This window comes from Narcine bancroftii, chromosome 4 (assembly GCF_036971445.1).
Source record: "Narcine bancroftii isolate sNarBan1 chromosome 4, sNarBan1.hap1, whole genome shotgun sequence".
In the NCBI taxonomy this organism is placed as follows: Eukaryota; Metazoa; Chordata; class Chondrichthyes; order Torpediniformes; family Narcinidae; genus Narcine; species Narcine bancroftii.
This window is the reverse complement of record NC_091472.1, coordinates 195744205-195759401: the sequence shown is the minus strand read 5'-3', so window position 1 is coordinate 195759401 and position 15197 is coordinate 195744205. Positions and strand designations below refer to the sequence as shown.

At 49.3% G+C, this 15197-nt stretch overlaps 1 protein-coding gene across 2 annotated transcripts in view; it reads right to left on the bottom strand.

Annotated features, from left to right (window-relative positions):
* Positions 1 to 233: 233 nt before the first annotated feature.
* The window catches only part of rilpl1 (Rab interacting lysosomal protein-like 1), a 62952-nt gene continuing 47988 nt past the window's right edge, over positions 234 to 15197 (bottom strand). Inside the window, exons 7-8 of one of the 2 annotated variants that reach the window (XM_069933508.1) lie at positions 3488 to 3575; positions 1859 to 1946 (exon numbers count right to left, since the gene is read on the bottom strand). In XM_069933508.1, coding sequence (XP_069789609.1) covers positions 1941 to 1946; positions 3488 to 3575 — 94 coding nt within the window. In that variant the 3' untranslated portion in view covers positions 1859 to 1940. Of the gene's footprint in view, positions 1947 to 3487; positions 3576 to 15197 lie in introns of both variants that reach the window. The other variant, XM_069933507.1, reaches the window with a different exon arrangement.

Below are 15197 nucleotides of genomic sequence, written 5' to 3'. Positions count from 1 at the left end.
AGTGATGGATCCAGGGCGATTCTACAAGCGGTGGGCAAACAGTGATAGAATGTGGACACCAGTCATTGAAAAAATACAAACCAAGGTGAACATGACTCAGGTCTAAACAGAAGGAAGAGTGAAGAACCACAAGTCCAGTTTTGACTCCAAAGTTGGTCAGAAGTTAGCAATAAAACAAATGTTCAAAGATGGAAGATTTTTAATGGATGGAAAAACTACTCATGGCCTTTAAATGGAGGTGTTGCACTGTATTTTATTCAGCTGCTGTTAGTTAATACTTCACAATTACTTTGGCAAACAAGGTGTAAGAGAGACAGCAAAGGCACGTTGTTAGAATCTAGGACTCATGAAAGAGTGTGTTAGTGAATATACAAGCTGAAACTCAACACAAGCACCAGAATGTTTCCAACCTCTTGCATCCAGACCAAGTTTGCATTCACCACTGAGACAGAAAGTGCTTGTTCAGAGGACTTCTGTCCTTTGAACATCTGAGTGGTTTGACTACAGTCATTGCATTAATTGAAAGGCAAAAAAAAAATGACATTCTGGAAATCTGAAATAAAAACAGAAATTGAACTGCTCGCCAGGTCAGGCAGCATCTGTGAATACAGAAAAACACTTGAGACTTTGAAAAGCTTCTAAAGACAGCAATCTGGTTCAGCTTGTGCTAACCTGACTCATAGAATCAGGCCAAAGGCTACCTGATAACTCCACAGAAGATGAGTGAGAGTCTGCTCATGACCAAGGCACCCAATAGTTCGGGAGACTGTGCTTATAGTGACTTAATTTACCCATCTTGGACTTTGAACTGATAACACTTCCTTCACAAGCTCAGGATAGACACAAATCCAGTTCATCATAGTGACCTGATTTCCATTCTGTAACAGCTCTGCTGCATTTGTTCTCTGTATGAACACACAAATTATAGGTGTCCCATTGTAAGACACTGTCCGGTGGAGGGGGTAGACAGTTAAACAATTACAGCACAAAGCATTTCATTATTCAAGATAGAGGTTTTCTAAAGGTCAGGAACTTCGAGGAATCAAGTGATAAACTGCGGAAAATGAGAAAATGAGTTTAAATGAACTCATTCCTTTGAACTATTTTACCTGCACCCTGGCAGGGGACAGATCTAACCACTGCTTTAACCTGCTTCATTAAACCAAGTCCTTGGGGATGAGCTTGCTAAAGAGTACAGCTCCTGATCCAACTCTTCAACCAATGTTCGAGCTGCTGAACTCTGACATCTCGTCCGTTGGTCAGCCCATACATGGGAGACTGGCAGATGTAGAATGAGCGACCTGGCCTGTGGATACGCTGCACCCAGGGATTGGGGGGGGTGGGGGTGGGGGTGGTGAGGACGGACTCCTTCAGATACTTCATGTTAATTCAAACAACCAAAAGAGAAATGCCTGCTGGAAGCCAAAGACAATTCAAACTAAAACAGTTCCCCAAATCACCTGAGAACTCTGGATGTATTCCTGAAGTTTGATGCCATGGATTTCAAAACCTGTCCGTGAGATGCGAAAACTCTTGACAAAGCGCATGGCTATAAAGCAGCAGAAGCTGCATCATTCAGAGACAAGCCTTTTGGTTTGGTAGAACACTGTTCCAATCCCATGAGGTCACCACATTAATTAACCTTGCACTAAAAAGGTTAGTGATTAGATTTCAACAGTTTTCCAGCACCAACTGACAATTTACCAACAACTCAGTAGCTTGGAATTGGTTAGATTTGTCAATGAAGTCAATATTCAATTCTTCTCAGTGTTGTTTGGATTTATAAAACCACCTGATGAGTCTGGGGCAGAATTTATAGGTGTTGTAGTGCCTCAAGGGCCTGTTCTGTGACAATCCCTTCTTGTTCGGAAATTCCCCACGTTCCAGCGGATCCCTGTGTTCGAAGGTGACTTTCTGTCCGCTTGTCCCGTGAAAATAAATTAAACCTGGGGAAGACACAAATCGACAGGTTTACATTAGAGCAGGGTTCACTGCTACCCAGTATCACAAACACCATCAAATGAACTTGCGAGCTCAGAAACATAGCTGTGAGGAGGGAGATGGCAAATTTGTGATCAGTGCTACCGTGTTCATAGAAGCACGAAAAAACTGTCCCCAACCCTCTCACCCACGTAGCCCAACAGAAAACCACCTGTTTTCAATCAGAATCATTGCTACTGGGCAAAGTCATTCAGCCCAGATTTCTGTGCCAGCTCTTTGACAGATCTCTCTTAGAAAACCCCATAGGACTTGGTGAATGTTTGCAGACACTGTCCAGGTGCATAAACTAATCAAACTTGTTCCCTTATTTCACAATCCACCATTAATTATAAACATTTTAAAGTCTGACTTGCAAATAAAGGGGTTAGCCAACATTAAAGAAATAAAAATCAAGTTGCTGGAATTTCCTCCAGATTCCAACATCTGCAACCTCTCGTGTCTCCATTCGAGGAGCAAATCTTCGTCTCCTAAATGCAATATCAATCTCCTCACATTGTCGGTCCACTCTTCCTGAAATGATCTGCTTGCAGAATGAAAATCACCATGATTTCTAAACATTACGGAAGGCTAATAACATGAACGCATTAACAGCCATTTTGAGAAATCTGAAGTAGTGGTTTTGGAATAAAGGATCTGAAATAAATTTTGAGGAGCTGTCATAACTCAACACTCATAAATTAGATCAGCCATGATCGTATTGAATGGCGGAGCAGGCTCGATGGGCCATTTTTGGCCTACTCCTGTTCCTACTTCCTATGTTCCTATCTGATGAGGACCTCATCAGGGCTTAGAGTACTAAGAATCACCATCAGCAATATGATTCAGGATGAGGGCGGAGGTCAGCAAACTGGCCACAGAACTGGAGAGAGAGCTGGCACGAGCTGAACAGGTTTCATCTACACAGTATGATTCCACGGAAATCAGAGCGTGCTCACTGCTCCACCTTCCCTTTACAATAGTGATGGGCACTGGTGGGAAGGAGGGAGCTCCTTGGGACCACTGCCACACTCGGGCAGAAGCAGCAATGGAGGGAAGGGGAAGTGAGGCAACTGGAATTGACTGCATTTTCCATTCCAACTCCTGAATGAACACACTCGGTCACAAAGGCTGGGGAAATTGGTGATAAAACTTGTCCAGAATCTGCCATTAATATCGACCTTAACCCTAGCCCTAATGTACCATCAAGGGAGCGACTCTGACAAAGCATATTTAACTTCTTAAATCTGACAATTTGAATAAATCAAGCATTACAAAAAAGTAGAGATTAGGGTTAAACACACAAAAAAGCACAGGTCAAAGGTTAAAAGGCAAGAGAGGTCAAACTGTAAAACACAACAAAAGTGGCTGGTGAAGCAAACTCATGCATTATTCTGATTGGCTGATTTATTAACCCTTCACCAATCAATCATAATGAGATCAGTAGACATAGTTTCATGCAAAAGCTTAAAAAAGAGGGAGGGGGGAGAAGATAATAAAATGATCGTACAAGGGAAACAAGTCTTCGGATTGGCTGTAATGTGGGGTCATCTGGAATCAATCCAGCTGCTACCATTGGCATTATGGCTGTAAACATCCTGCACAGAGAGCAACAGACACACAATGAACAGCGGCAAACAGATGCTCATTCCTGTACAGCAGAGAAAAGATGTGACAACAGATGGAGTTAGAGTCCAGCTGTATCCTGCATCTGTGCAGCTGACTGACACAGTGAAGGGAGAGAGAACCATTCCCAGGAGAGAGAACAGAATGATTTGCAATGCTAAGGAACCTCCTGAAGCTTGAGTAAAATGATGAAAAGCAGGTCTGGGGAAAAGGACAGAAGGACCAGGACAGCAGAACCAGGCAGAGTTTTATCATCCAATTAATTTGTCTGCATGACATGTCAGGAAAGACAGAGGTCATTGTCAGTTGGATGCATGAAATGCACCGTCACACTAAAATAAACCATGCAAAAGCTTGCAGCCCTGCAGGAATCCCAGTTATGCATGCAACCCTCCAGGAAAGTGACAGTCCTGCCAAATACCATGCGACATTTAAAAAGGTGTGTGAGATGACGTTAAAAGTGCACTCATTTAAAAACCCGGGAAGGTGAACTGGCCAAGACTGGGGGTGGGAAGGGGGGTGGGGGGGGGTGCATTCAACCCGTCCTGATGGCAAAATATCAGGGCAGCAGCTTGGTTCTCTGGAAGATCCAGTCCATTAAGGGTTGCAGCTGGACTTTCACTGACAGGTTGGGGGATGGGGTCAGTGTGGGGAGGAGGGGGATAAACATGAGGGGGTGGTGGTATGCAGGGGGAGAATGGTGTTGGGTTGGTATGAGTGAGGGTGTTGATATGGGTGGTTGCTGTAGAGGGGGGATGTTGAGGGTGGGATGGGAGATGTGGGACGGTATGGGGTGGAGGTGGGCCAGTGCGGCATTACAGGGGCCTCTGGAAGAGATAGGCTAAGGCACATCCCCAAGGAGCAGGAAACTGGAGACCAAAGGAAGAAGCAGGGAACCAGTGTGTATTTGGAGTCCACCCTGACACATGGGCAGAGTCAAGAATGGAGGAATCCTTGATCTGTGAGATTTGTCGCAACAAAGCAGAGTAGATGCGCTGAGCAGGGGGGCTCCTGCAGTCTGGTACTGGGTAGAAACCCCACTCCCATGCAGGGCTGTAGACTGGGGGCAGAGCCCCCTGCTCCCGTGCAGCGGCTGCATTCTGGGGGCAGGGCCCCCCGCTCCTGTGCAGTGGCTGCAGTCTGGGGGCAGGGCCCCCCGCTCCCATCCAGCAGCTACAGTCTGGGGGCAGTGACCCCTCTGAAACACCAGAAAATGCCACACCTTCTCTCCCTTATCACCCCAATCTCATTCGAAGTGCTCCATGTGGCTTTGACATCGATGAGACCAAACACAGATTGGGTGACTGCTTTGCTGAGCACCTATGGGTCTGTCCTCTTAGCTTGAACTCTCACCATTCCTACACAGACCTGCCTTATCCTTGGCCTCATTCTAAACCCAACCACATGAACATTGATTTTTTTTAATAGAACTTTACATCAGCCATTCTCAACCTTTCTTCAGCTTTGCCACCACCACCCCCCCCCCCCCCCACCCCATCCTCTCCTCAAAGGTTATGAGTCCCCTTCCCTGTAAAGCAGGCATTTGGTTTCTTCCTTATTTCTCTCCAATCTACTACATAAAAAAACAATATTTGTGTTACATGGGATGAAATGAAAGCAAGGGTTTTACTTAGATGTGCTATGGCCCCCGGGGGTGCCGTAGGGCCCCCTTTGAGAATGGCTGGTTTAGGTAACCCCAAACCCACCTCATTCCACTGTTTCCATCTCTTCATTACCAACTCCTGTTCCCACTTTTCTCTCTATCTCTCCCCCCCCAACCCCAGTGGTCTCTCCTTCTCTCCCACTTTCTATCCTTTTAACTCTCAACCACTTCCCACCTTCTATCCTTTTATCTTCTCCCCCACAACCCCTGCTATAGTTAATATCTCCTCCTCTCACTTCATCCACAATAAGGACTCCCGACCTGAAACATCGAGTGACAATTTCTTCCCTTGGCCTGACCCCCTCCAGCTTCTCTTTGATCAAGATTGCATTTTCCGAGAATTATGCTTTTCTCCCACCTCTCCGCCCTCCCCACTGAACCCTGACAGAGGCTGCCAATTTGTACACAGCAGGGTCCCACAAAAAATCTGAGACACAGGAACAGAAATAGGCAATTCAGCCCATCGAGACTGTCCCACTATTTAATCATGAGCTGATCCATTCTCCCACTCAGCCCCGCCTTCTCCCCATAACCTTTGATGTCCTGGTCTCTTTTACCTTATTTATCCTATGTTGATTTTCATGCAGCCAGGAAATCACACCCCCTTGATGTTCTACTTCGCAATTATGCTCTCCATAATTGTCCCTGAAAACATCCTTCCTGGGCCTACCTCTTTAACCTTTGGTGCCCTGCCTTATCAAGAACCTATCAATCTATGCCTCAAATACACCCAATGACCTGACCTCCACAACTGCCCGTGGCAACAAATTCCACAGATTCACCACCCTCTGGCTGAAGAAATTCCTCCTCTGTTCTTCAGTCCTGAAGCTGTGCCCTCTTGTCCTGGACTCTCCCACCGTGGGAAACAATCTTTCTACATCGCCTTTGTCCACGCCTTTCAACATTCAAAATGTTTCAGTGAGATCCCCCTCATTCTCCTAAATTCTAACGAGTACAGGCCAAGAGACATCAAATATTCCTCATATGAATTCAACCTGAATTCAAGGGCAGTCACTCTGTTCTGATTGGACTTAATTTTAATCAAACTAAAAGCTTATGCATATAGTTTGGAGTCGCCAAAAGTAGTGGGAAATAGGAAGAATTGAAAACTTTAGAAATCAAGCGATTTTTAAAAAAATCATGAAAGTGAGCTAGCACAAAATATCAAAAGAGTAATTTTTTAATAATTATATAAGGGCAAGGGAGTTGGGTAGATGGAACTAGTGAAATTTCACATAAATCACTACGGACGAGAAGGGCCGATAAGGCCTGTTTCCGTACTGTACATTGTTATATGGTTATATATAACATTGTTATATGGTTATATATGCGACCAAACTAAGAATCCCAAGCCTGGAGACCAAACTCTGTGAGCTGTTCCTTTTTGACTGACGGACTTGACGTAACTGACTTGAGGTTTTGTTTTGGGAGTTTTTTTTGGGGGGCAATTTGAGCTTGGACTGTAATGGTCTGGGTTTTTTTCCACATACACCTTGTAAATATCTGTGGTTAATGTAGAGTTGCCATAAAGGCTTATGTTCGGGGGTTGTTAAGTTTATTGATGTAATTCTATTATCGCTAATTTGTTAATAAATTTAACAAATTTATTAACCGGGCAGCGGCCCCGGTCCGGGCGAAGGGTAGACGGCGGCGGCCCCGATCCGGGCAGGAGCAAGGGGGAGACGGCGGCCCCGGCCTCGGTCGTGTGAGGCAGGCGGAGGCCCCGATACGAGCAGAGAGTTGGAGGCGGCGGCCCCAGTCCAGGCACAGGGAGAGCAGCAGCGGCCCCGGCCCCGGTCCGGGCGAAGGGTAGACGGCGGCGGCCCCGATACGGGCAGGAGCAAGGGGGAGACGGCGGCCCCGGCCTCGGTCGAGTGAGGCAGGCGGAGGCCCCGGTCCGGACAGGGAGTGGGAGGCGGCGGCCCCAGTCCGGGCACAGGGAGAGCAGCACCGGCCCCGGTCCGGGCGAAGGGTAGACGGCGGCGGCCCCGATCCGGGCAGGAGCAAGGGGGAGACGGCGGCCCCGGCCTCGGTCGAGTGGGGCAGGCGAAGGCCCCGATCCGGGCAGAGAGTGGGAGGCGGCGGCCCCAATCCAGGCACAGGGTGAACTGCGGCGGCCTCGGCCCCGGTCCGGGCAGTATGGACCGAACTAGGAGGGGAGGCAGGCCCCTCCAGCACGGGTAAGAAACCTGCATAGGAGAAGGCCACTCCGATATAAAACCTACGACCCAAGGACCTCGCTGCCACGTCCCAGCTTGCTTGGCCACGGCACACGAACCATGGGTGTAAAGGGTGGGGCCAGTACTGCGCGCACTGCACTCCACCTAAAAGCTCCTTTGCGCAGGCCCGAGGACAGGTCCACGTCCTCCCCCTCCACGTCCTCCCCCTCCACGTCCTCCCCCTCCACGTCCTCCCCCTCCACGTCCTCCCCTCCACGTCCTCCCCCTCCACGTCCTCCCCCTCCACGTCCTCCCCCTCCACGTCCTCCCCCTCCACGTCCTCCCCCTCCACGTCCTCCCCCTCCACGTCCTCCCCCTCCACGTCCTCCCCCTCCACGTCCTCCCCCTCCACGTCCTCCCCCTCCACGTCCTCCCCCTCCACGTCCTCCCCCTCAAAAGATGCTCACAAACTCAAGCTAGCATGCTGGAACATCAGAACCATGCTAGACAAGGCTGACAGCCACCGACCTGAACGTCGGTCTGCCCTCATTGCACATGAACTCCTCAGACTTGACATCGACATAGCCGCTCTCAGTGAAGTCCGCCTGGCAGATGTAGGCAGCCTCCAAGAACGCGGCGCGGGCTACACACTCTACTGGTCTGGCAAGCCTTCGGATGAACGACGCCTATCTGGTGTAGGCTTCATGGTCAAGAGCTTCATTGCCTCCAAACTCGAAAACCTTCCGACAGGCCTCTCGGACCGAATCATGTCCATGCGACTCCCACTTCAAAACAAGCGTCACATCACCCTCATCAGTGTCTATGCTCCAACCCTCCAGGCGGAACCAGCAGAAAAGAACAAGTTCTACACCAACCTGCGCAACCTCATCCAACGTACCCCTACAGCCGACAAGGTTGTCATCCTGGGCGACTTCAACGCTCGTGTCGGCAAAGACTCAGAAACCTGGCCAGGAATCCTGGGCAAGCATGGCGTCGGCAAGTGCAACGACAATGGGCGCCTCCTGTTGGAGCTCTGCGCAGAACAGCGACTTGTCATTACAAACACCCTTTTTCAGCAGAGGGACAGCCTTAAGACCACCTGGATGCATCCCCGATCCAAACACTGGCACCTCCTGGACTACATCCTGGTGCGAGAAAGTGACAAACAAGATGTGCTCCACACCAGGGTCATGCCTAGCGCGGAATGCCACACTGACCACCGGCTGGTTCGCTGCAAGCTCAACCTTCACTTCAAGCCAAAGCCCAGGAACAATAAAGCCCCCAGAAAGAGGTTCAATGTTGGAAACCTGCAGTCAGACGAAGCGAGAGGAAACTTCCAGGCAAACCTCAAAGCAAAGCTCGACGTTGCAACCTGCCTCACGGACCCGTCCCCTGAAACCCTCTGGGATCAGTTGAAGACTACCATACTGCAATCCACTGAAGAGGTACTGGGCTTCTCCTCCAGGAAAAACAAGGACTGGTTTGACGAAAACAGCCAGGAAATCCAGGAGCTGCTGGCAAAGAAGCGAGCTGCCCACCAGGCTCACCTTACAAAGCCGTCCTGTCCAGAGAAGAAACAAGCCTTCCGTCGCGCATGCAGCCATCTTCAGCGCAAACTCCGGGAGATCCAAAATGAATGGTGGACTAGCCTCGCCAAACGAACACAGCTCAGCGCGGACATTGGCGACTTCAGGGGTTTCTACGAGGCTCTAAAGGCTGTGTTCGGCCCCTCACCCCAAGTCCAAAGCCCGCTGCGCAGCTCAGACGGCAAAGTCCTCCTCAGCGACAAGATCTCCATCCTCAACCGATGGTCAGAACACTTCCAATCTCTTTTCAGTGCCAACTGCTCAGTCCAAGATTCCGCCCTGCTCCAGCTCTCTCAACAGCCCCTAAGGCTAGAGCTGGATGAGGTTCCCACCCTGGATGAGACATATAAGGCAATCGAACAACTGAAAAGTGGCAAAGCAGCAGGTATGGATGGAATCCCCCCAGAAGTCTGGAAGGCTGGCGGCAAAACTCTGCATGCCAAACTGCATGAGTTTTTCAAGCTTTGTTGGGACCAAGGTAAACTGCCTCAGGATCTTCGTGATGCCACCATCATCACCCTGTACAAAAACAAAGGCGAGAAATCAGACTGCTCAAACTACAGGGGAATCACGTTGCTCTCCATTGCAGGCAAAATCTTCGCTAGGATTCTACTAAATAGAATAATACCTAGTGTCGCCGAGAATATTCTCCCAGAATCACAGTGCGGCTTTCGCGCAAACAGAGGAACCACTGACATGGTCTTTGCCCTCAGACAGCTCCAAGAAAAGTGCAGAGAACAAAACAAAGGACTCTACATCACCTTTGTTGACCTCACCAAAGCCTTCGACACCGTGAGCAGGAAAGGGCTTTGGCAAATACTAGAGCGCATCGGATGTCCCCCAAAGTTCCTCAACATGATTATCCAACTGCACGAAAACCAACAAGGTCGGGTCAGATACAGCAATGAGCTCTCTGAACCCTTCTCCATTAACAATGGCGTGAAGCAAGGCTGTGTTCTCGCACCAACCCTCTTTTCAATCTTCTTCAGCATGATGCTGAACCAAGCCATGAAAGACCCCAACAATGAAGACGCTGTTTACATCCGGTACCGCACGGATGGCAGTCTCTTCAATCTGAGGCGCCTGCAAGCTCACACCAAGACACAAGAGAAACTTGTCCGTGAACTACTCTTTGCAGATGATGCCGCTTTAGTTGCCCATTCAGAGCCAGCTCTTCAGCGCTTGACGTCCTGTTTTGTGGAAACTGCCAAAATGTTTGGCCTGGAAGTCAGCCTGAAGAACACTGAGGTTCTCCATCAGCCAGCTCCCCACCATGACTACCAGCACCCCCACATCTCCATCGGGCACACAAAACTCAAAACGGTCAACCAGTTTACCTATCTCGGCTGCACCATTTCATCAGATGCAAGGATCGACAATGAGATAGACAACAGACTCGCCAAGGCAAATAGCGCCTTTGGAAGACTACATAAAAGAGTCTGGAAAAACAACCAACTGAAAAACCTCACAAAGATAAGCGTATACAGAGCCGTTGTCATACCCACACTCCTGTTCGGCTCCGAATCATGGGTCATCTACTGGCACCACCTACGGCTCCTAGAACGCTTCCACCAGCGTTGTCTCCGCTCCATCCTCAACATCCATTGGAGCGCTTACACCCCTAACGTCGAAGTACTCGAGATGGCAGAGGTCGACAGCATCGAGTCCACGCTGCTGAAGATCCAGCTGCGCTGGATGGGTCACGTCTCCAGAATGGAGGACCATCGCCTTCCCAAGATCCTGTTATATGGCGAGCTCTCCACTGGCCACCGTGACAGAGGTGCACCAAAGAAAAGGTACAAGGACTGCCTAAAGAAATCTCTTGGTGCCTGCCACATTGACCACCGCCAGTGGGCTGATAACGCCTCAAACCGTGCATCTTGGCGCCTCACAGTTTGGCGGGCAGCAACCTCCTTTGAAGAAGACCGCAGAGCCCACCTCACGAACAAAAGGCAAAGGAGGAAAAACCCAACACCCAACCCCAACCAACCAATTTTCCCTTGCAACCGCTGCAATCGTGTCTGCCTGTCCCGCATTGGACTTGTCAGCCACAAACGAGCCTGCAGCTGACGTGGACTTTTTACCCCCTCCATAAATATTCGTCCGCGAAGCCAAGCCAAAGAAGAAAAAAAGATATAACAGAAAAGAGTGGTGAAAGTAAACTTTGGTCCTTCGGAAGATTAGAAGGGGGAATTAACGTTGGGTGATACAGAAATGCCCACGGTTTTGAACGTTTATTTTGTGTCAATCTTCATGGTGAAGGCCATGTCTAACATTGCCAAAGAGGGATGTTAAGGTTTGGAGGGAGGAACTCGATACGGTCTCAATCACGAAAGAGGTCGTACTGAGCAAACTGGAGAGTTTGAAGGTAGAGAAGTCCCCTGGTACTGAAAGTATGCATCTCAGGGACTGAAAGTAGTCGTTCACCAGGTTGAAATGAAGGGGTGAGCCCAGGAGGAGAGATCTTATCAATTGGGATTCAGTAGAACAAGAGGGGATCTTCGAGAAACACTTTTTTATACTAATATTTCATAAAGTTGATAAAGCATAACTGAGGAAGGTACATTGTATAATAATGTTTTGACTATGCTCTTCTCTCTAATTTCTGGCAATGGATATTTTGCACCTTATCATTAGTTCTTAATATTATCTCAACTCCTAGCCCTTTCATGGCTATTTTTGGAGTGAGTGGGGCCAATGGATTTAATATCATCTTTTTCACAATCCTATGTAGTGACTTTTGTTTCCCTTATTGCTTGAAGGGCCATTTTGTGGAAATGGAAAGATGCTCTCCCTCCCATTCGTATTCAGTGGTTGTTGGATGTGATGGTACATCTGTCTCTAGAAAAAATGAGGTGTTCTACTATTGCAATGGATCTTAACTTTCTCTTTGGGGTCCTTTTCTCAATTACTTTCAAAACTTGTAGATTAATTATCTTTGTTTTTTTTAAACAACCTTATAATTATTATTAGTAGTAAACTCCTTTAACTTGGCCAGCAGCCCTCATAGGGTGGAGTTAGATTATTAGTTGAGGAATATTTGTTTTTTCTCTTTTCCATGTAATAACATGGGTTCATATGTACCTTGATCATTGTTATTTGATACTTGCAACTTGATATTAATTTACTCTTATTAATAATACCAGATGGACTGATATATTTTGTACATGTTAAAACCGATAAAAAGATTGAAAAAGAAGAAATTATTAAAGAGGTAGATAAGGGAGAGGCATGAAAGTTGCTTCCACTGCTACACGAACTAGAATGAGGGGAAAGAGGCTCAATGTTCAGGCGAGTAGATTTAGAATAGAGAGGAGGAACTGCTTTTCCTAGAGTAGTGAATCTGTGGATTTCTCTGCCCAAGTAGAGGCTGTTTCATTGAATATATATATAAAACAGATATCTTTATTAGATAGAAGGGAGATTAAGGGTTATGGGGAAAAGGCAAGTAGGTGGAGTTAAGTCCGCAACTAGTTCAGCCATGACCTTGTGAACAATGGAGAAGGCTCGACAAGTCAGATAGCAGACTCCTGCCCCGATTTCTGATGTAGTCCAGTTCAACCTCACCTATCCCCCATCTGACTGCCTTCATGTGGTCTCCTCTGCATTGGAGAGACTGGACACAGACTGGGAGATCACTTCATTGAGCACCCTCCCTCCGACTGCATCAATAACAGAGATCTCCCAGTGGCCAACTATTTCAATTCTGAACTCCACTCCAGTGCTGATATGACTGTCCATGGCCTCATGTAAATAATCCTGCCCCACACATCTCCCTTAAACTCCCCCCACCACCCTTGGAAAAGACTGACTGTCCACCTATACACCTCTATCAGATCTCCCCTCAGCCTCCAATGCTCCAATGTAAAGGCCATTCAGCCCATTGAGTCTTCCCATCATTCAATCATGAGCTGATTCATTTCCCCACTCAGCTCCATTGCCCGACCTTCTCCCCCCTCACCTTTGATGCCCTGACTAATTAAGAACCCATCAATCTCTGCCTCAAATACACCCAATGGCCTGGCCTCCACAACAACCTGTGGCATCAAATTCCACAGATTCACCCACTCTGGTGAAAGAAATTCCTCCGCATCTCTGGTTTCAGTGGAGTCTTGCCACCATCTGGGAAACAACCTTTCTACATCTATGCAGTCCATGACTTTCAACATTTGAAATGTTTCAATGAGATCCTCATTCTCCTAAATTCCAATGTGTACAGGCCAAGAGCCGTCAAACGCTCCTCATATGATCACCCTTTAATTCCCAGAATCCTCCTCGTGGACCTCCTCTGAGCCCTCTAGCATCCTTTTTTTAAAAAGGAGGCCAAAGATCTTAATATTTCTAAGTGAGGTCTCCAGGGCCTCATAAAGCCCCATCACATCCCTGCTCTGATATTCTATTCCTCTTGAAACGAATGCCAGCTAGCCTGAGTATTCATGGACATTTTACATCTCTCACTGCTGCAGTCAGAGGTTCCCACCCGCTTCAAAACTAAAATCAACTGGGTGTGGGTGACTGAGGACAGAGAGGCAACACCAGGAACAAGAGAAGAGGGGATACCAGGGTGTGGGTACCCACCACTCTGTGTAAGGCCCAAGAGTAGTGGGAGCTGCCTCAATGACCATCGCCCAGTAGCACCAACATCTACTGTGTACCATCGCCCAGGAGCTCCAACATCTACTGTGTACCATCGCCCAGGAGCTCCAATATCTACTGTGTACCATCGCCCAGTAGCTCCAACATCTACTGTGAACCATCGCCCAGTAGCTCCAATATCTACTGTGTGCCATCACCCAGTAGCACCAACATCCCCTCCCCCCAACATCAAACCAAGATAACCCATAAATTAGAGGAGCAACACCAAACTTTCTGTCTGGGCACTCTCCAACAGGATGGCATTAACATTGACTTTTCCGGTTTCTGCTGGACCACTCCCCATTCTCCCTCTCTTCCCATCCCTCTGTCTCCTTTCCTCCAGCTCTCCACCCCCTTCCCTCTCCATTCAGAGCCATCCCCCCTCCCCCTGTTTGCTGGTGTGCCCTCCCTCCCTTATCCACATATTAACTCCTGCCTATGGGACCATGCTCTTTCCCCCAGCATTTTGTACAGGCATCTGTCTACATTTTGCTCAGACCTTGATGAAGGGCTTAAGCCTGAGTCGTTAGTTATGCACCTTTATCTTTGCTACATGAAATAAGCTGTTTGACCTGCTGAGTTTCTCCAGCATCGTGTTTTTGCTTCAACCACGGTGTCTGCAGATTATCGTGTTTTATTCTGATCCTCATGAGCAGTGTTCAGCAAATGGGACCCTCCAGAGGGTTGAAACACTGGCCAAGGGTTTAACGTGGTGCCAGTTCACGGGGTCAGGTTTTTAAGCAGCTGGAAAGCTGGTGAGGAGCGAGGGTTGCTGTTCCTGCTGCCTGGGTTTTCCCTCCCGACTCCGGACCTCCCACTCCCCCACTCCGTAGGAAACAGAGATCCCATCGATGGGACCAAACCATTTTGTTCACTGAATTTAAATCGGTAGTGGATTAAATGAACCCATGTTGCTGGACCAGTGAGTCCATCCACTAAATTCTCTGTGGAGAGATGCAGGGGCCACTGCTCACTGCCAAACCTGGGGGTAGTTTCAATCACTCCCCACACTGAAAGGAGCAATGCCAGAGAAACCTCCCGCAGCAAGGAGCCCCGTCAACTGCCCCCTCCCCCCAGCGAGGTGCCCCCTCCCCCCAGCGAGGTGCCCCCTCCCCCCAGCGAGGTGCCCCCTCCCCCCAGCGAGGTGCCCCCTCCCCCCAGCGAGGTGCCCCCTCCCCACCAGCGAGGTGCCCCCTCCCCCCCAGCGAGGTGCCCCCTCCCCCCAGCGAGGTGCCCCCTCCCCCCAGCGAGGTGCCCCCTCCCCCCAGCGAGGTGCCCCCTCCCCCCAGCGAGGTGCCCCCTCCCCCCAGCGAGGTGCCCCCTCCCCCCAGCGAGGTGCCCCCTCCCCCCAGCGAGGTGCCCCCTCCCCCCAGCGAGGTGCCCCCTCCCCCCAGCGAGGTGCCCCCTCCCCCCAGCGAGGTGCTCCCTTCCCCCACCAAGGTGCTCCCTCACCGTCCCCTTCCCCCAGTGAGGAGCTCCCTCACCAGCCCCTCCCCAGCGAGGAGCTCCCTCACCAGCTCCTCCCCCAGTGAGGAGCTCCCTCACCAACTC